At 40.1% G+C, this 17289-nt stretch overlaps 1 protein-coding gene across 1 annotated transcript; it reads left to right on the plus strand.

Moving 5' to 3' along the window:
• The first annotated feature begins 2408 nt into the window (after positions 1–2408).
• Positions 2409–15515, plus strand: antxr1b (ANTXR cell adhesion molecule 1b). The gene is made up of 18 exons (XM_040156826.1): positions 2409–2570; positions 4987–5058; positions 5156–5227; positions 5359–5440; positions 5562–5595; positions 5868–5947; positions 6254–6322; positions 6442–6522; positions 6644–6704; positions 6899–6997; positions 8668–8737; positions 9119–9197; positions 9936–10031; positions 10151–10192; positions 10619–10711; positions 13047–13211; positions 14038–14118; positions 14940–15515. Exons 1-18 carry the CDS (start codon positions 2416–2418, stop codon positions 15315–15317), a joined length of 1809 nt encoding a protein of 602 aa, XP_040012760.1. The 5' UTR covers positions 2409–2415; the 3' UTR covers positions 15318–15515.
• The last annotated feature ends 1774 nt before the right edge of the window (positions 15516–17289 follow it).

Genomic DNA, 17289 nt, shown 5'->3' on the forward strand with positions numbered 1-17289 from the left:
TCCTGTTGGACCATGGAGCAAAACCCTCCGTTGATTAAAAACAAGAGGCATACAAAGAAAAGCAAGTTATAACTCCTGCTATGTAATCTTTACTTGCACACTGAAACAATTTACTGACAGCAGCCTGCATTTTTGAATCCCAACGATCACTTGAAATGATCAGTTAGGTGAGATATGCTTGTTCTTATTCCAGTAAAAAAAACTAAAAAAAACAAAACATAAACAAACAGGTTCTCTACAGCCTGATGCCTCAGTCATTCTTGGTAGGTGTCGATTCTTGACCCCATACACCACCTGCAGGCTACTGGGTCCACTTCACACACACATTTCTTATAAATGCAAACACGGGAGCTGGCACACGCTTGAAGTTCAGTTTTTACAGACGGATTTAAGAGAGAAAAGGATTGACTTACTGAGTGTGAGGAGTAAAACATTCTCATGCAGCTGGTCCCCCCAAGCTCATCTATGGACGCCACAGTTAAACCAAAGTGTAAACTGCTGCATTTACTTAGCTCACTTTGGGCGAAGCATTACCGTTCAAAAGTGCTAAATCCCGTTTTCTGCTCCTCGTCTGAGCTCGTCTGCTGCTACACAGTGACATACAGTGATGCCAAGAGAAGATTCAGCCTCCTCTATGAACTGCTTTTTATGCTGACACAGACAGACAGGAACGCTGCCATGATTTTTTTGGGTGAAATGTCCAACTACTGTCACTTCAGTTTAGTTCGCTTGGTGTCATAGGATCTCTCTAGCAGCAGCCCCTGTTGCTTTGAGATTATCCCAATTTTTGTACCTGTCTTCAAAAGTCTGATGCAGCACTCGGGTCTCTAAATCCAAGACCGTAATATCATGACCATCTGAACACTTTAAAGGAATAGTTCAGCATTTTGGGGGAAATATTCTTATTCGCTGTCTTATTGCGAGTTAGACGAGAAGATTGACACCACTCTCATATATGTCATTTAAACACGAAGCTACCACCACCAGGTGGCTACCTTAGAATAATGACTGGAGACAGCTAGCCTGCCTCTGTCCAAAGGTTCACAAAATCTGCTTACCAACACCTCTAAAGCTTTTACGTTGCTCTTATCTAACTCTAGGCAAGAGAGCAAAAAAGTGTTTCCCACAATGTCAAACTATTCCGCTGAACTAATAGCGAGGGAACACGTGGCACAGAGCTGAAAACCCAAAGCAAGATCTAAGGTTTATTTCTTGGGCCTTGTGCGGTTTGCTCCTTCAGCATGTTCCCGCAGGCTTCGTGCTTCTGCCCTGGTTTTTCCACACATGCACTTTGCCACTTTGCAGTGTGTAGAAACGGACTTTGACAAAGAAGTCGACAACAACGTGTTGTTGTTGTACGTGTTAGCGATGTTGACTTTAGGACACTAGCTCACTCTACAGCCTGTTCTGTAAACAAGAGGCCAAGAATGGCTTGAACAATACAGCAGCTATGCAACACTCAGAATTTGGCGAAACAAAGCACAAAAACTGTCCTCTTTATATACACAAAGACACTTTTTGGTGATGAATAGCAGCTGGGAAGGCGGGCAGCAGATGAGTAGCAATGAGCAATGGTGTGAAAAAACGAGAGCAGACAGAGGACACCTGGTGGACAGGTGACGAATTAGATACACACGGGCTGGGAAACCAGACAGAGCATGAAAGACATGAAGGACATCTGTATCTCTCCAAAACCCCTGTAGAATTTCTTTTCTTCTGTGAATTGTTGAAGGTTTTTACAGTGTTAGCCTTCAGAAGGTCACCCTGTATCAAGTGTTACTTTAGTATCGATATGCCGTGTCGTTATTCCAGCTTTCACAGCGCTAAAGTTCTGAGTTTGGTACTCCATTTCAGTGAAAGGTAAATGAAGATATTTAAATGAAGATAAACGGGATGATCATTGAATGTTCAAGTGCAGTGATTTGCATGATGCATGTGTTTACCACTAAGTGGCACTGATGGGTAAGGTGTAGAATTGAGTAAACCTGCAAGACAAGTGACAGAAAAAACAATCAAAAGTGTGAACAAGAACAAATGCATGATGGAAACTGTAGGGTCATTCATTAATACAGATGGAAGAAAAAGTAAATCACATACTAAGGCGTGTGCTTTGTTTCGTTGTGTGAACTCATGGCACTGTGTGCTAAAATGATGAGTGTCTGACTGTGAGAGAGAGGGAGCCGAAGACTCAGTCCCAGCAGCTTCACTCCTCCTCTGCCAGCACACATCTGCTCCTGAGGAGATGGGACACTGATCCAGAGAGGAGCACTTCATGCCATGGAGATCAGTCTTCACAGCATGGTTCGCTGCGTCACAGTGCTGTGAGGGAGAAGGTGGAAGGAAAACTCCTGCAGGAGGGTATTTATGTTTACCTTCTCTGAGGCTGAGCTGATGCTTTCTCTGAAGTTTGGAGTGATGTCCCAGTGCTGGTGCAGGCAGGTCTTGCTCGGTCTGGAGCTGGGCATGCTGATAGCGGTCCTGGTGGCCGGCAGTGCAGGACAGATCCATGACAGGAGGGAGGCAGGGTCATCCTGCTATGGAGGATTTGACCTCTACTTTGTTTTGGACAAGTGAGTGCTTCCACCTTTACCCAGAGAAGAGGGTTTTTGATATTTTGTGCATGACCCATCTGAGAGACTGAAGTTTTTTCTAAACAAAGACACGGGTGCAAACATCATTTATGTTCTCCAGAGACATGAACGTGCTACTACTTGCATGAATGTGCTACTCCACTGTCACTACCAGGTTTTATTACCTATTGATGATAAACATCAGACTCTCTAGTGTTTATCCTGTGGTGTAAAGTGAAAATAGGGCAGCTTTTGGGGCTCTGTAGAGCTCTGTAAAGAGAATCATATGTGAGAGTCTTGGAGTCAAAAAAAAAAAAAGCTCAAGTCCTGTCAGCCCAGCTGTCACAGATGTGGATATAATGTATGTTGAGATGTTAGAGAGGTTTGCTGAAGTTTAAATTCAGTCATATCAGATTATTTGTTGTGGTTAAGTATGCTGTGCACATCTACCACAATATTTGAAAGCTCCCTCAGTTTCCAGTTGTTGGAACATATGAGTAAACCACTAAATAGCATCGCATTTGTCAGGAATAAATTCAATGTCATTTTGGCCTGCAACAAACTATAGTTGCAACTAATGATTATTTGCATTATCGATTAATCTGATGATTATTTTCAAGATTAATTGTTTAGTAGTTTGGGCGACTGCATAGAATGTCAGATATTCCGTTTTCCAAAGACATAAAACAGAGAAAAACAGCAAATCATCACACAGGAGAAGTTGGAACCAGAGAGTAGTTGGTTGTTTTTGTTTTCTTGTAAAAGACTGAAATGATCAACTGATTATCAAAATAATTGCAAATTAATTTTCGGTTGGCAGTACTGTGTCATTTCATTCAACAAACACAGATGCAGGTTTATAGAGAATCGAATGCCCCGTGAGGGCTGACATAAGGGCTGAATAACACTGTCTATTAATCTGTCATGAAGTTAATTTGAAACACCTGAGCCATTCATGTGTCTGTGTTATGTTGTTTTGTTTGCCAGGACGTAAAGTCATATATCCCTTGAGGAAAATTGCAGTTTTGTAAACTCTCTTTTAATAGTCATTCATACATACACTGCAGCTGTGTTCGTTGTTTTTTGCAATCAACTTAGTCAATACGTATGACTTAAAGTTGTAAGATTCGACAGAAAGTGTGTTGACACATTTGCACTGTGTTTATGCATTCACTTTGATGATAAAGTGCACCCCAGGGATTCCTCTTGTCTAACTGCAGCCACACGTCACCAACAGGAGCAGCCCACATCTAGTCCCAGGTTTAGCTCCCTGTGCTTCACTCTGCAGAACCCTTTCTCCATTAGAGCCAGATGTTCCAAAAATCCCAATTTTTTGGCTGTCTCTGCAATGGAGCTCACATCACAGGATAAATGAAAACATAAGCGAGGGTGAAGAAGAGAGGCAGTGCAGCGTGAGAAGAGGATTTAGAGATTATGCGTATTTGCCACACACTTCTCTTTAATGACTGACTTCTACTTTAAACGCTGCATTCTTCTGCTGATCGTTTTGTCGAGTCTGCACCTGTGGTAAAATCAGGACCTGATATAATGCTAAGCTCAGCTGAGTGAGTGACGTGGCACTTCAGTTGCTGTTCGGTATTGAAAGATTCGGCTGCGAGGTCACATGACAAACAGTAGAAATAAGATGCTAACAGTTCGTGGCACATAGACAATAGCAAAACAAATATGCAAAAAGCAGCTACATCATAACAAATCATTCGATTGTGGTGTCCTAAGAACTGCCTACCAACAACTTAAAAGCAACAGGCGAAATGTGATCAGACTCAAATATTTTAGTTTGTGTTGTATCACAGCAGAGCTGAAACGATTCGTTTCTCAACAGTAAATTAATAGGCAACAATGATAGTGATATCTGATAGTCAATTCATTGTTTAAGTCATTTTTCAAGCAAAAATACAAAGGAAATTGCAAGTTCCAGCCTCTCAAATGTGAAGATTTCTTGATTCCCTTTGTCTTATATGTTAGTTAACTGAGTATATTTGGGTTTTGATCTGTTTTTCTCTGACAAAACTACACAGCCAGCGAAAACAATTGTATGTTCTCGGCCTCTTCTGCATCTGTTTTTTTTTCTTCAGTCTGTCTCTTGCATGGCCCCACACTTTTTGGAAAAGCACTACTGAATGGCAGAAGTATTGGACAAGGATAGACGCAAAGTGTAGATGCAAAGTGCAGTGTTTGACCTAGCGAACACGTTTTGATTCATTATTTGGGTCCAGCTATCTCGTTAGGAGTCTTGAAATTAAAACATACTGTATGTTGTAGGTATAGTAATGAAAAAGAAATGACCTATAAGAACACAGAAACTGGAGCACATGAAGGACTGCTATGTTTACCGTACAATGTTTTCATCGAACAACAAGATAGCTAATTGTGATCCCTTGAATCTTCCTCTCAGGTCTGGCAGTGTCCAACACTACTGGAATGAGATATATTACTTTGTTGACCACCTGGCGCACAAGTTTATCAGGTTGGTCCTCACAGAAACAGCTGGGATTTAAAGAGTAAAGAGAGAAGGAGATAACAAAAGAACGTAAAACATAACAGTCTTCTCTTCTTTGTTCCAGTCCTCAGCTGCGGATGTCTTTTATTGTATTTTCAACAGAGGGAAGGACTCTCATGGCGCTAACAGAAGACAGGTGGCACATACACAGCCTCACTCAGACATCTTTATAATTTACTCTTTGCATTTTTAGTTTAATCTTCTGTCCTGTGTCATTACAATTCAATTAATATCCATTTCTATTCTCTGGAATACATCCATGATCAGAGAGCAGATTCGGGCTGGACTGGAGGAGCTAAGCATGGTGCAGCCAGGTGGAGACACCTTCATGCACAGAGGTTTTCAGAGAGTAAGTCAGCTGTTAAGTCAATGGGAAACCGATCCTGTTTTCCCAACAGTATGGCATCTAACTCTTTAAATGAGGCCAATTTAAATTTATAGCCAGTGACGCCTCAAAACTTCTTTCTCAGGCCAGTGAGCAAATATACTACGGGACCGGGGATGGTAAGTAGACCATTTTCCTCTCTAGCAATTAATCATAGTGAAATTTTTTTGACCCATTCATCAGAACCCTGTTCAAGCATATGGTGGAACCATCGTATAAAGTGCGAAACAACAACAACAAAAAAAAGAAAAAAACACAGCTGCTCTTTTGATCACATGACAATTATGTCCAAAATATTTTGGAGTTGGTTCGCTTTTATTTTAACTTTGAAAAATACAATAAAAAATGATCTCAGTGGATGTTTTTTCTCCAATCTGGCTCTGACTTTCAGGTTACCGGACAGCCAGTGTCATCATTGCCCTGACAGATGGTGAACTCAGAGAAAATCAGTTTGACTTGGCACAGAGAGAGGTGGGCGAGGAGACAGTAATGCATATTTTAAATTCAGTATTTATAATGTGACATTAGAGAGCTTAAATCACTCAGTCTAAGTGAAATCACACCAGGTGTTTTCCAACCGCTGTCAGTGGCACAACACCATCAGTGACATCACTGATGGAGGCGTGGCCACAAGTGGCACATGCTTTTAGGTTTCAGCCCTTGAAGAGGGGCGCTGCAGCAATTTTCTCCCTGTTGTGGTGTGGCGAGCATTCGTGATTTTACTGTAGCTTATTTCTTTGTTTTCTTGTTTTTCTTTAATGTCTCGTTTTAATTCAGGCCAGCCGAGCACGCCAATTGGGTGCCACTGTGTACTGCGTGGGAGTAAAAGACTTCAATGAAACCCAGGTAAATCAAGCAGTTAGCCAATAGGCCGGCAAACTAGTGAGGAAAATCAATCAATCAATCAAACCAAGGAACCACACCATCACACACATAATTAATCACTCGGTCACATTTCTTGACAGCTTTCAACAATAGCTGACAGTAAGGACCATGTCTTCCCCGTGAATGATGGATTTCAGGCACTACAAGGGGTCATTGACTCGGTACAAAAGACACAAGCATGACACTTTAATATCAGAAAGAACCATATTCTTGGTCAAATAAGTCTCCCACAATTTAATCCACCTTTAGCTCAGTTTTTTTAATTATTATTTTCCATTTCAGATCCTGAAAAGATCATGCATAGAGATCCTGGCTGTAGAGCCCTCCAGCATCTGTGAAGGAGGTAAAGAACAAAACACAAAAACAGTTACATTGGTTTGGACATAATATTGAGACTCAAAGTTACATATAGGCAACTTATACAAGTCACATTACATTGGTGACTCTACTTAAGCTTCTTTATACAGATACTGCACATTACTACATAACCTACCACAAGGAAAAAATATATCAATGGTCATTTTAATCCCCCTTCAGAATCCTTCCAGGTTGTAGTCAAAGGAAATGGTTTCCTTCACGCCCGAGATGTGCAGAAAGTTCTCTGCAGCTTCCGCATCAACGACACAGTTACCTTGAGTAAGTACCTGCTCCAAGTTTTAATTCACAGACTTTAGTTTGGCAGTATTTTCCACTTTTTTAGGCAGACAATCGTACACTAGAATTTAAATGTTCTATCTTTTTGAGGATGTATTTCTTAGGGGGTTTTCTTTTTGTTTTGGGTTTTGGCTTTTAATCCCTATTTTTATATAAGCAGTGGGTCAAATGGCCAAGTGTAACGTGAAAGGAGTTGCTTGTAGTGACAACCCTCAACGAATTTTCATCCAACTCTGCAGTTCTCCTCAGCTCTATAGAGCATTTTAGCATCTTGTAGCTCATTCTTTTGGTTTCACAGCTTGCTGTGATACCAGCCCAGCACCAAACAGACGACAGACAAAGTTAGAGACTAGCTAGTGAGCAGAGTGGAGCATTTAGCAGCTAAGGAGCCAGATATTTCCCTCAGGAGTTGGTAGAAACCAAGAAAAGCTAAATGAAGCGCGAATAAACTCAGTAATGCATCTCTAAGTAGCTGACAGTTTTTTTATTGCTATGCAAAATATAATCAGTCTAAACCAAATCATTGGTTAAACTTGTGTAGACCTGGACAAAAGACCAAATTTGTCAAGCCTACAAGTACATCATACTGTGAAAAATTGTATAAGTGAATCATAGAACTGAAGTGTGTAAATGTACTTAAAGTAACAGTTGGACATTTTGGGAAATATGCATATTCACTTTCTTACTGCGAGTTAGATGAGAAGATCAATCCCACTCTCATGCCTGTATTGTACATAAGCAGCTGGAGCCAGCAGCCACTTTTCTCAGCACAAAGACTAGAGACAGGGGGAAACAGCTAGCCTGGTGCTGTCCAAATGTAACGTGGTTTTATTGGAGAACATGTTGCTGTTTTGGTCATGAATAAAAGACATAGGCACACATGGAGGAGGAACCTGTGTAAGTCATTATAGTATAGATTATGTAATTATTAGATAAAGAGTGGTACAGGAGGTGGACTAAATATTTATTCCAACAGAAGAATCTTAATATGTGTGTGAATAAGCTGAACAAAGAACAATGTATCATCCACCATCTGTCCTCCCCTTTATATTGAGAAGTGACAGACAATCACAAAACTTTGTAGGTGTGTGAATCCAAACATCGCATAAAATTCATCCACCTATTAATAGACAGAATAGAAAAGCAGCAGTTTTTGGGATTCCGCTCAGTAGCCATTTATGCCATCATGCCAAGTTTATTTTGGCCATACAGACGGGGCTGGGGTAGGGGAGAGCAGCTCTTTGTGGCTCACAATGATTTAAATCCCTGTCCTGCCCAAAAAACATCAGCACTATCTTCCTCTGCTTTGAATCAGCTGGTATAACGCTCAGTGCTTCTCAGATGTCTAAGCGGGAATGTGGATCTCATCAGGGACGAGCACTGTGTTTGCACACACTAGACACTCACTCAGCCAGGGTAAATAAACCACAACCCTCCCTCATTTGCTTCATTTTCCATAAGGAGAGGAAGTCCAGGAATTTAATAACAAAAAGAATATTTTGAGGCTTGAATCTCATGAAGTTTCGGGGCTGGTAGAAAAAGTGAAGTAAAATTCTCCTTTGCATCACTTTAGCTTCTCTTTCACCACTGATAATGACTTGTCTTGTAATTTACCAATCTATTTACAGTGTCAAATACAAATTCTTCCACAGTGAAAAGACCTTTGGTGGTGAGGGATACCTACCTTTTGTGCCCAGCTCCTGTTCTGGAAAAAGAGGGAACGTAAGTGATTACCATTAATGTTTACAGACAAGGTTGTCTGGGTCACATTATATAAAAAAAATCACAACAGAAACGTTTCACTAAAATAATTACTTTATGTCAGCATCACAATTTTGAAGATCCACAACATTACACTTCTCATGTTAGTGTAAGCAATCTATACAGTTTTACTCTGTGTGGCAATTTTTCTGTTCATAGCTGAGGATTCCTTGCATTTATATGGTGTAAGATTTGTACTAAGAATGGAAATAAACAAATATTAGTTTTCATGTATAACTGCAATCACAGGTCAGAGTTAGAGGCGCGCTGAAGGTGCCAGCTGAGGCGCTCACTGTCAGGAAACTATCAACGCTCTCATTTACTCTCTTGCCCTTTCTACAGGTCTGCCACTCTCCACGTCAGCATGAATAATGGCCTAAGCTTCATATCGAGCTCTGTCACAATAACTGCAGTCACTTGTGTAAGTGCAATGTAAAACAAGGGGGAAGTAAAAAAACTGAAGTCACAAATCAATATGAACAAATTATATATTGTATTTTTGATGATACAGAATCATAGCATCACAGAAACACTTGTCATCAACGGCTCCTTTGTCCTTGAATGCATCATTTCTCTCAGTTTATCTAGCCTCCGGTCACAAACATCTTCAGCTGAAGCAGACTCTCCTTCTTGCTTTTTTGCATTTCATTAGTGGCCTTGACACTGACAAGATGTTATAAAATTTGAAAGTAATCCTTAATGCCCTCTGCAACTACATCCACATTGGTAGAAATTGTTGAAAAGACATGGAAGAGGCAATCTATACGATGTCTAGTTATCTAAAATACCTCACTTTTTCTATCTAGTCTGGTTGGAAGTGAAAGTTGTATCAATATAAAACAACTATTAAAATATCATTAAGTAAGAAATTTCTTTAGAAATGATTCAAACATGCACAAAAGCAAAACATAATATTTTAACAAAGCAACATGAGGTTCAGTAAGGTTGTGTACAGGTTTGGTGAGGTATCGACTCTTAACATTTTAAGGGACCTGTGTACGTGTGTGTAAGTGCTGTAGTTACCTCCAGGTCTTCTGTTTCATGTGGTGTTTTTGTCACGTTGTCCAACAAATGCACATCTCACTTTGACCACAGTCATAGAAATTAGCGCTCACCCCTCACACTGGTTATGTCCCTTATCTTTATTTCCCCCTTCTAGTCTGATGGGACCTTTGTGGCCATAGCTCTGCTCATCCTGCTGCTCCTGCTCACCATCCTTCTGCTGTGGTGGTTCTGGCCTCTCTGCTGCACCGTGGTATGACAGCCATCTTGGATCCTCTCAGCCTGAAGAACACAGAATGGCAAATATGTCTGTTATGACACACTGGCTGTCCTTTTAGGCTTACAGTACATCTTTCTTTTTCTTGTTTGCAGGTCATTCATGAGCCGCCTCCTCCAGTGATAGATGACATCTCTGTAAGTGGCTTTATTTTTTCTTCACTTTGGAATGACAAATTTATATAAGAATCTTGGCACCCATATTAATTTCTTTACAATAATGCTTACCTTTTTCGTCACAACAACAACAAATTTACAGTTACACACACACACACACACACCATACAATATACAAAGGAACATAATGACTGAGAGTAGCTTACATGGTAAAATTATGCCCTTATTTGAAAGATACCACTTCTCTGGAAAATAACCCTGATTTTCTGATGTGTGGAATATTAATGGTGCTGAGATAAGATTTGTTAGAAACTCTAACAGCAAGTGTCATGTCATGGTCAACACTTCTGACACTTTTGATCAAGCAAAACACAAGTGCTCTTCAGCAGGGGTCTGAACAATTTGTTTACTCTTGAAAACATGAATGCAGTTTTCTTTCTTCTTTAGGATGATGAGGATGGTTTTCCCAAGAAGAAGTGGCCCACTGTGGATGCCTCGTACTACGGGGGACGTGGAGTCGGAGGCATCAAGAGAATGGAGGTAACCCAGGCAGCAAAGTGCAATTGAATCAATATGTAATCATAATCCTTTATAATAAGTTTATGTGATATGCTAAATGTTCATACTGTGCAGTATAATTACACAGTGCCCACAACAGATGTGGAAAATGTCTCAGGACCTGAGACTAAATTTCACTGTTTGTATTTACCAAATTAGTGATGCACAGCTGCTGAAATTGTGAGAGATCTAGATCAGTCATTGAATCAGCATTAAACCGTCTTATCTCTTTGATATTGTAACTAGATTAAGATTAGTTGTGAAGTCTACCATGTCTCTGCATCTATCAACCGGCAGGTTGACAGACAATGCACGTTGCGAGCTTGAATCTACAACTCAGCTTGTTTGGAACTGTGGAAATGTGGGAGTGAGATCAAGCACAAGTACAGTAGGAATACAAAGGGAAGCAGGAAGTGACTCATTCCTTAAAAGAGATGAGCATGCAAGCCCATGCTGGAAGGGACTGAGTCACTTTGTTGTTATGACTTGTTCTGAGAGCCAGTGAGAGTTAAGATGGAGCCATCTGGCCAGTAAACTGCAAAGTTCTAAGGCCCAGAAGCCACAATGTTCTCTTAGTAGCTGAATCATGCAAGCTTGTATGATTCGTTTGCTGTTGTTACACAACAAGTAAATGTGTCTGATTCTCGGCGGTCTGCTCAGGAGAAATATAGGTACTCTTGGTTGTGAAAAATCCTGTGTAAAGGCTTGGATTTAGCAGCTTGAGACGGTAAAAGGAAAGAATCATCTCAATTTCTGTTCCAGAGAAAGAAAATGTAACAAAATTTCAGAGTCATGATTCAAGAGATTTATTTTTAGAATGGGAAGAGACAGACTGACATCTGGGCCCTGTGCTTCATGATACCTGAGAGACACGTACAACAGAAAGGAGACTGATACATGCTCAGGTCAAGGGGAACCAGTTGTGTATGTTGTCTAAGCAAATGAAGGTTAAGGAGACAGAAGCCACCCTCTCAGTGTGAAGTGCTTCCCTGACTGTCTGAGGACTCTGTGCTGTGAATTTTGCCTTGAAGTGGCACCGCTTCCAAACAGAGCTGCGGAAAATATGCACAGCTTCATTTAAGAGCTTTTTTTTTTGCCAAGTTAAAGCCTTCATGGCTCGTCTGTGGCAGCTGCAAGGGAGTAAATTTGAGTCATGAACTTCCAAGGTTGCATTGACAGTGCTGGTTTCACTCTTGATGTGCCGAATCGTTTTTGGCATTTGCTTTAGCTTTTAAGTGGCTCTCTGAGTGTCAAGGTCAGTCTATGGGGGAAAAAAAGAACCAAAAAAAAGAAAAAAAAATTACAGGAAAAAAGCTTTTAGTGATTTAGTGACATTCTTTGCCTATGAGGATGTAGATTACCTGTGGCAGTGGGTCTCTTGTTGAATTTTGAGGTTCCTTGCCATAAAACAGCTTCAAAAGTAAATGTATGTGCTCTCAGACGTTTACGAAATTTTGCATAAAATGCCCCAATTAAACTTTGTGGCAAGGGGTAACACTTCTGTTTTCTTGTGGATTTCAGCGAATTTGTTTTAATTACATTCCTTGTAGATATGCTATAAACATCTGATTATGCAAGGAAAGGGTCATGTTTCACATGTAAAATAGATGCAGATGCATTGGTAAAAATGAGTTCTCTGGATCAGATCAAAAAATCTATGCCTGGTGACATGATAAAAATTTTCTTGTTATCTCAAAATAACAATTTATTGGTTATAACAAGAATCTGAATCACTAGCACACTGGCAGATCTGTGAGGCTGTACCTAATGTAGTTGTTAAAAAAAAAAAAAACCCCCATCCCCCCCATCCTCCATAACATGAATAATGATGCTAACATAATGTTTTTTTTTTTCTTTTTAGTTTATTATAGCAATATAAATAACCATCCAACCTCTCTCTGAACTGGATATCTAAATTTCAAAAAAATGACAAAAAAGTTTTTTGTTGTTGACGCTAAAAAAAAAAAACAAAAATGTCAAGCTCATTGTGCAAGAAGTAGTAAAAAAGTAAAAGTCAAGCCAGTAGCATTTATTTTAACGAATTTTGAATTTTTTTTTTTTGAAATTTCATGTCAATCCATCCACAATCCATCCAACAGATGTTAAGATACTTCAGTCTGGACCAGAGTGGTAGACCAGCCCATTGACACATCAACATGGACATTACTTGAGCCACACTGTTAATATGGCTAGAAATAATGCGAAGCACTGCCAGTCTCGGCTTCCATGGCAGATTCAACTGGATTTGATGGTTGATTTATCAGCCATATTCCCATTTTAAACCATTTTAACTCTAACCTTCTTTTTTTTTGTTCAGGTCCGCTGGGGAGACAAAGGCTCCACTGAAGAAGGAGCCAAACTGGAAAAAGCTAAAAATGCTCGAGTTGTCATGCCTGCACAGGAGTTTGATTCGCCTCCACCAAGGCCTTACTACAACATGCACAAGTCCAACCGGCCCCAGAAGTGGTATTCTCCCATCAAGGTGTTCAAAGTTATTCATTCTTTTCATTCATTTACAGGGAATATACTGTGTATGTTTCTCTGCTCTTACCTCTTAGCTCCTGTTTGATTCTGTAATTTGTGTCTGTTAATATTTAACAAATATTAAAGATTTTTTATCATATCAACTACATGGATTTGACTTTCAAATTCCTATCAACTCAAAGTAACTAATATTTTGACCACAAATCTAAACTCTATGTCCACTTACTACCTTTTTCAACCATATCTCATGGTCTTTTTTTCCCTTTGCTCAGTTGTCATAGAGCTGTATTACTTTCATTGAATTGAATTCATGGATCACATAATGTGAACATATGTAATCTATAGTTCAGACATTAAGACCTCTTCCGGATGAGATCCAACGTAACCTAAAAATGTTTCATCTTTAGTGTTTATGGGAATCATGTGTTACCAGGAAATAGTTAAAAAATTTGTTGCCTTGCATATTAGTCAGCTAAATGGATAGTAATAAGAACCAGACATGAACTGAGCTAACCCCTGAATATGGAATCTGTTGAGTGGGTGTTATTCCTAGCAAAATACATTCTTTATTTATCTGTCTCCCTACCATATAAAGCTTCCTATGCAAGAATTAAAGAGAGACATCTGGGACAAAAAGTGGAGCAGATACCGTCTGGCAGAGCCACAAATAAAGAGACTAACTTCGTTTCAATACTGTAGCTTTTTGCTTGTCTTTTAAATGATTGTTCTTGCTGCACCGCTACACACTAATTATGTTGATTTTCTGGTTGTTATCAGAGATCATTGGTATAACAAAGTATTTTTTACTGTATTGTCGTCTGCAGGGCAAGCTGGATGCTCTCTGTGTATTCCTGAGAAAAGGTTATGACAGAGTGTCTGTGATGCGACCTCATCCTGGAGACAAGGTGAGACACATTAACAAACCAGAGATAAAAGAATAATGGAGAGTCAAGATGTAATGCTATGACTTTCCTCTATGGTGTTTATAAAAACAGCATCAGCTCTTTACAACTGTAAGATAAGCGCACATGCGTTCGAAACAAAGCGATTGAGAACCAGATTGTCAGAAGATTGAGAAAATTGTGAACTGTCAATGTTTGGCAGGCAGATGTTTAAAAATTTGCCAGAGTTTGAATTCATGACCTCTGGAAATGACAGATAAGGGAAGTTTGGAGCAAAGGCCTCCAGCTCATAATCAAGGAACATGGTAGAAACTGAACTGGAATCTTATCTGCATGACATTAGCTACAGTTATTCCATGGACTATACAGTTTTAAAAAGTGAAATCTGCTTCACATCACAAGAATAGTGACCTCAAGGAAATCCTCAAGTGGCATACCGAGTAGACAACGGTAAATACGACTGCAGTATTGTCTGGAGGAATGCTCTTGTCTGGAGAAGTCGTTAAGAGTAGATGGTGCCTGCCTCCTCCAGCTCCCAGCGTCAGTGTGGCTGGGCTGGCAGGAATGTTATTTTCTTCAAAGACACTCACTGACAGAGGAATTTCCTCTTTCTGTCTGTTGAAAGCTTTACCCCTCTGAACCTGCCCATCGCTGTGCCAGCAGAAGTAGATTTAGGAAATTTTCATTGTATGCACTGCAGTTTCTTGTTTTTATAGGTTAGGTCCTCTTTAAATATGCGTTATACAGTTCATAAACAAAACAAGCCTCTACAATGACCAGTGATTCATTTTTGTGGTGAACCAGTTTGTTTTTCTTTATTACAGGGCAAGTGCATAAACTTCACTCGAAGCAAATCCTACCCTGCTCCTCGCTACCCCATCTACAACCATCCATCCACGCCCGTCTACACTTTGCCCCACACTTACCAGCGTCGCCCATCAGAGGGCAGCCACCTCTTCAATGTGCCCCCCACACCCACTTCAACGCTCCCGCCTCTGCCGTCCACTCCTCCCCCATCCTCCACCACCCCTCCGACGTACACCCCACCACTAAACAGAGCCTTGCCCCTGGCCAACATGAGCCCCGTCTCTGCACCCCCGTCTCCAACTGGCTCTCTGCCACCTCCGCCTCAGGGTCCACCTCCTTGTAGAGCGCCTCCTCCGTCACGCCCTCCTCCACGCCCCAGTCATGAGAACCACTGATGAATAATGAAGAATGAAGAAGCTGAGGAGGAGGATCCAAGCTCAGGATGGAAATCTGAAAAGACCTTTTCACTGTGCCTCTGTTTAGGTACGTCCAGACAGAGTAAGAATTAAAGTGACTGTATAACGATGCCTTTTGAGGCTGTAGCTGGTGATTCAACACCTGCACAGTGAAAACTTTCAGCAGTAAAGACTGTTTTCCTCAACAAGTGGCTCACGCATTATGTGCCTTGAACTATGACTTTTTTTTAAGTCTATAAAGTGAATATTTAGTGTAGCAAGCACAGCTTTGGCTATTAAAAGCTATTGTAGCTAAGCAATTTAGTAATGTTTAAGAACAAATCGAGGTCAAGCGTTACAATGTGCTATGGAGTTGTATAAACTTGCATTATAGCCTCTGCCTGATATGAATAAGAATTATTGATCTAAAATAATCTTTCACTGCTTTGCGCAGTGAAAAACAATAATCCTAACTTTAAACCACAGAAAATCCAGTGGCTCAGCAATTGCATCATGTGTTTTATACATGCAAGTCTGTTTGGCAAGTGCGGTCTTAAATTTTGCATTTTGTGACTTAGTGTTCATTAAATCACAAAGTATATATGTATAAATTTAAATGTATATGTCTGTTTCTCATGGATGCTGGCATTTTTCATGTTGTAAATTTTTTACAAAAAAAAAAAGATAATAGGTAGATTTCCTAAACTTTGAACAGAGCCAGGCTAACTTCTAGCTTAACTGAATGCTAAGCTAGACTATCAACTTCTGGTTCCAGCTACACCTTCATCGTACAGACATGCGAGTGGTATTGATCGTCTCTTCCAACTTTTGGAAAAAAAGTGACTAAGGATACTTGCCAAAATGTCAAACTTCCATTAAGATTTATACACCAGTGCTGTACACGTCTCGGAAGAGCTGCGTGCAGAGAGACGAGTCTTCCTAATGCAGTAAATAGAATGATTTTTTGAAACTAATGAAGATACACTATGTATCATCTTTAGTTTCAGCATGCACAGTACGATATAGGAATTCACTTTAACTATTTCATTTAAAAAGGATTTTGTAAATTGTAAGTGTATTGGCACGCTGCCTGCTTTTATGCCTGAAATGCTTTCAGAGACATATCGTGGACCTATCCACTGTCACTTTAGAGGGGAAAGCACTGAATTGTCTGTCAGAAGATTTATTTGTCAGTTATTGATAGAATGAGGACGTGGATACAAGCGACCAGTTTAAGGTTTCTTTGCTTAGTGGCTGACTTCACGTCTTTGTGAAAATGCCCCTGATGTCTCGATGACACTTTGGGCACCATTAGATACTAATGGAAAACTGGATGAATATCCAGGAAATAAGCAAGTCTGGGCTGCTTTGCTCGGCTTTCCTGGCTGGCACTGCAGGAAATATGCATTCAGCCACAATGTGGATGAGTGACATGAAATTATTCACTTTATCTACAACAAAACAGATTATTGTTGTAGATAAACTGTTTGGAGTGAATTGTTTCATTTTTGGGTAAGATGTGTATAGATTATCTATAAAAAAATACATGTAACTTTATTTTCAGAGTTTGGGATTATGCAACAAGCCATGGAACAGCCAGTCATCTGGGTCTTATTCCACTCAGCATTGCTAAAATAAACCCAAATATATATATCTTTTCCATGTGCTTTCCTTAGTTTCATTTCTTTCTTCATATGGAAATGCTTTTGCAGACGCACGCAGTCCGACTTGCAGTCCTGTGGGCAGTGAGCTCACAGAGGTGTGTCTGAAAAAACAGCCAGAAGCAGAGGCAGGCAGTTGGATTATAGGCACACAATAAAATCAAAATCCAACTATGACGCCATGGAGATCTGGGCGTAAGAGGTATTTACAGAACTTAACACTTTTACACAGTCCACCACTGGTGCGAACAAACAATGTATAGTTAATGTTGAGCATGGGTAACTTGAGCACTATTTCAGACCTTTCTCTT

This window comes from Xiphias gladius, chromosome 20 (assembly GCF_016859285.1).
Source record: "Xiphias gladius isolate SHS-SW01 ecotype Sanya breed wild chromosome 20, ASM1685928v1, whole genome shotgun sequence".
NCBI classification, from domain to species: Eukaryota; Metazoa; Chordata; class Actinopteri; order Istiophoriformes; family Xiphiidae; genus Xiphias; species Xiphias gladius.

Bases quoted from the DNA above. Each gene is read 5' to 3' on its own strand.
- antxr1b (XM_040156826.1), top strand. From the start codon at position 2,416: ATGTCCCAGTGCTGGTGCAGGCAGGTCTTGCTCGGTCTGGAGCTGGGC. The intron at 2,571-4,986 runs GTGAGTGCTTCC...TCTTCCTCTCAG, and splicing joins CTCTACTTTGTTTTGGACAA to GTCTGGCAGTGTCCAACACT. The intron at 6,323-6,441 runs GTAAATCAAGCA...ATTTCTTGACAG, and splicing joins AAGACTTCAATGAAACCCAG to CTTTCAACAATAGCTGACAG.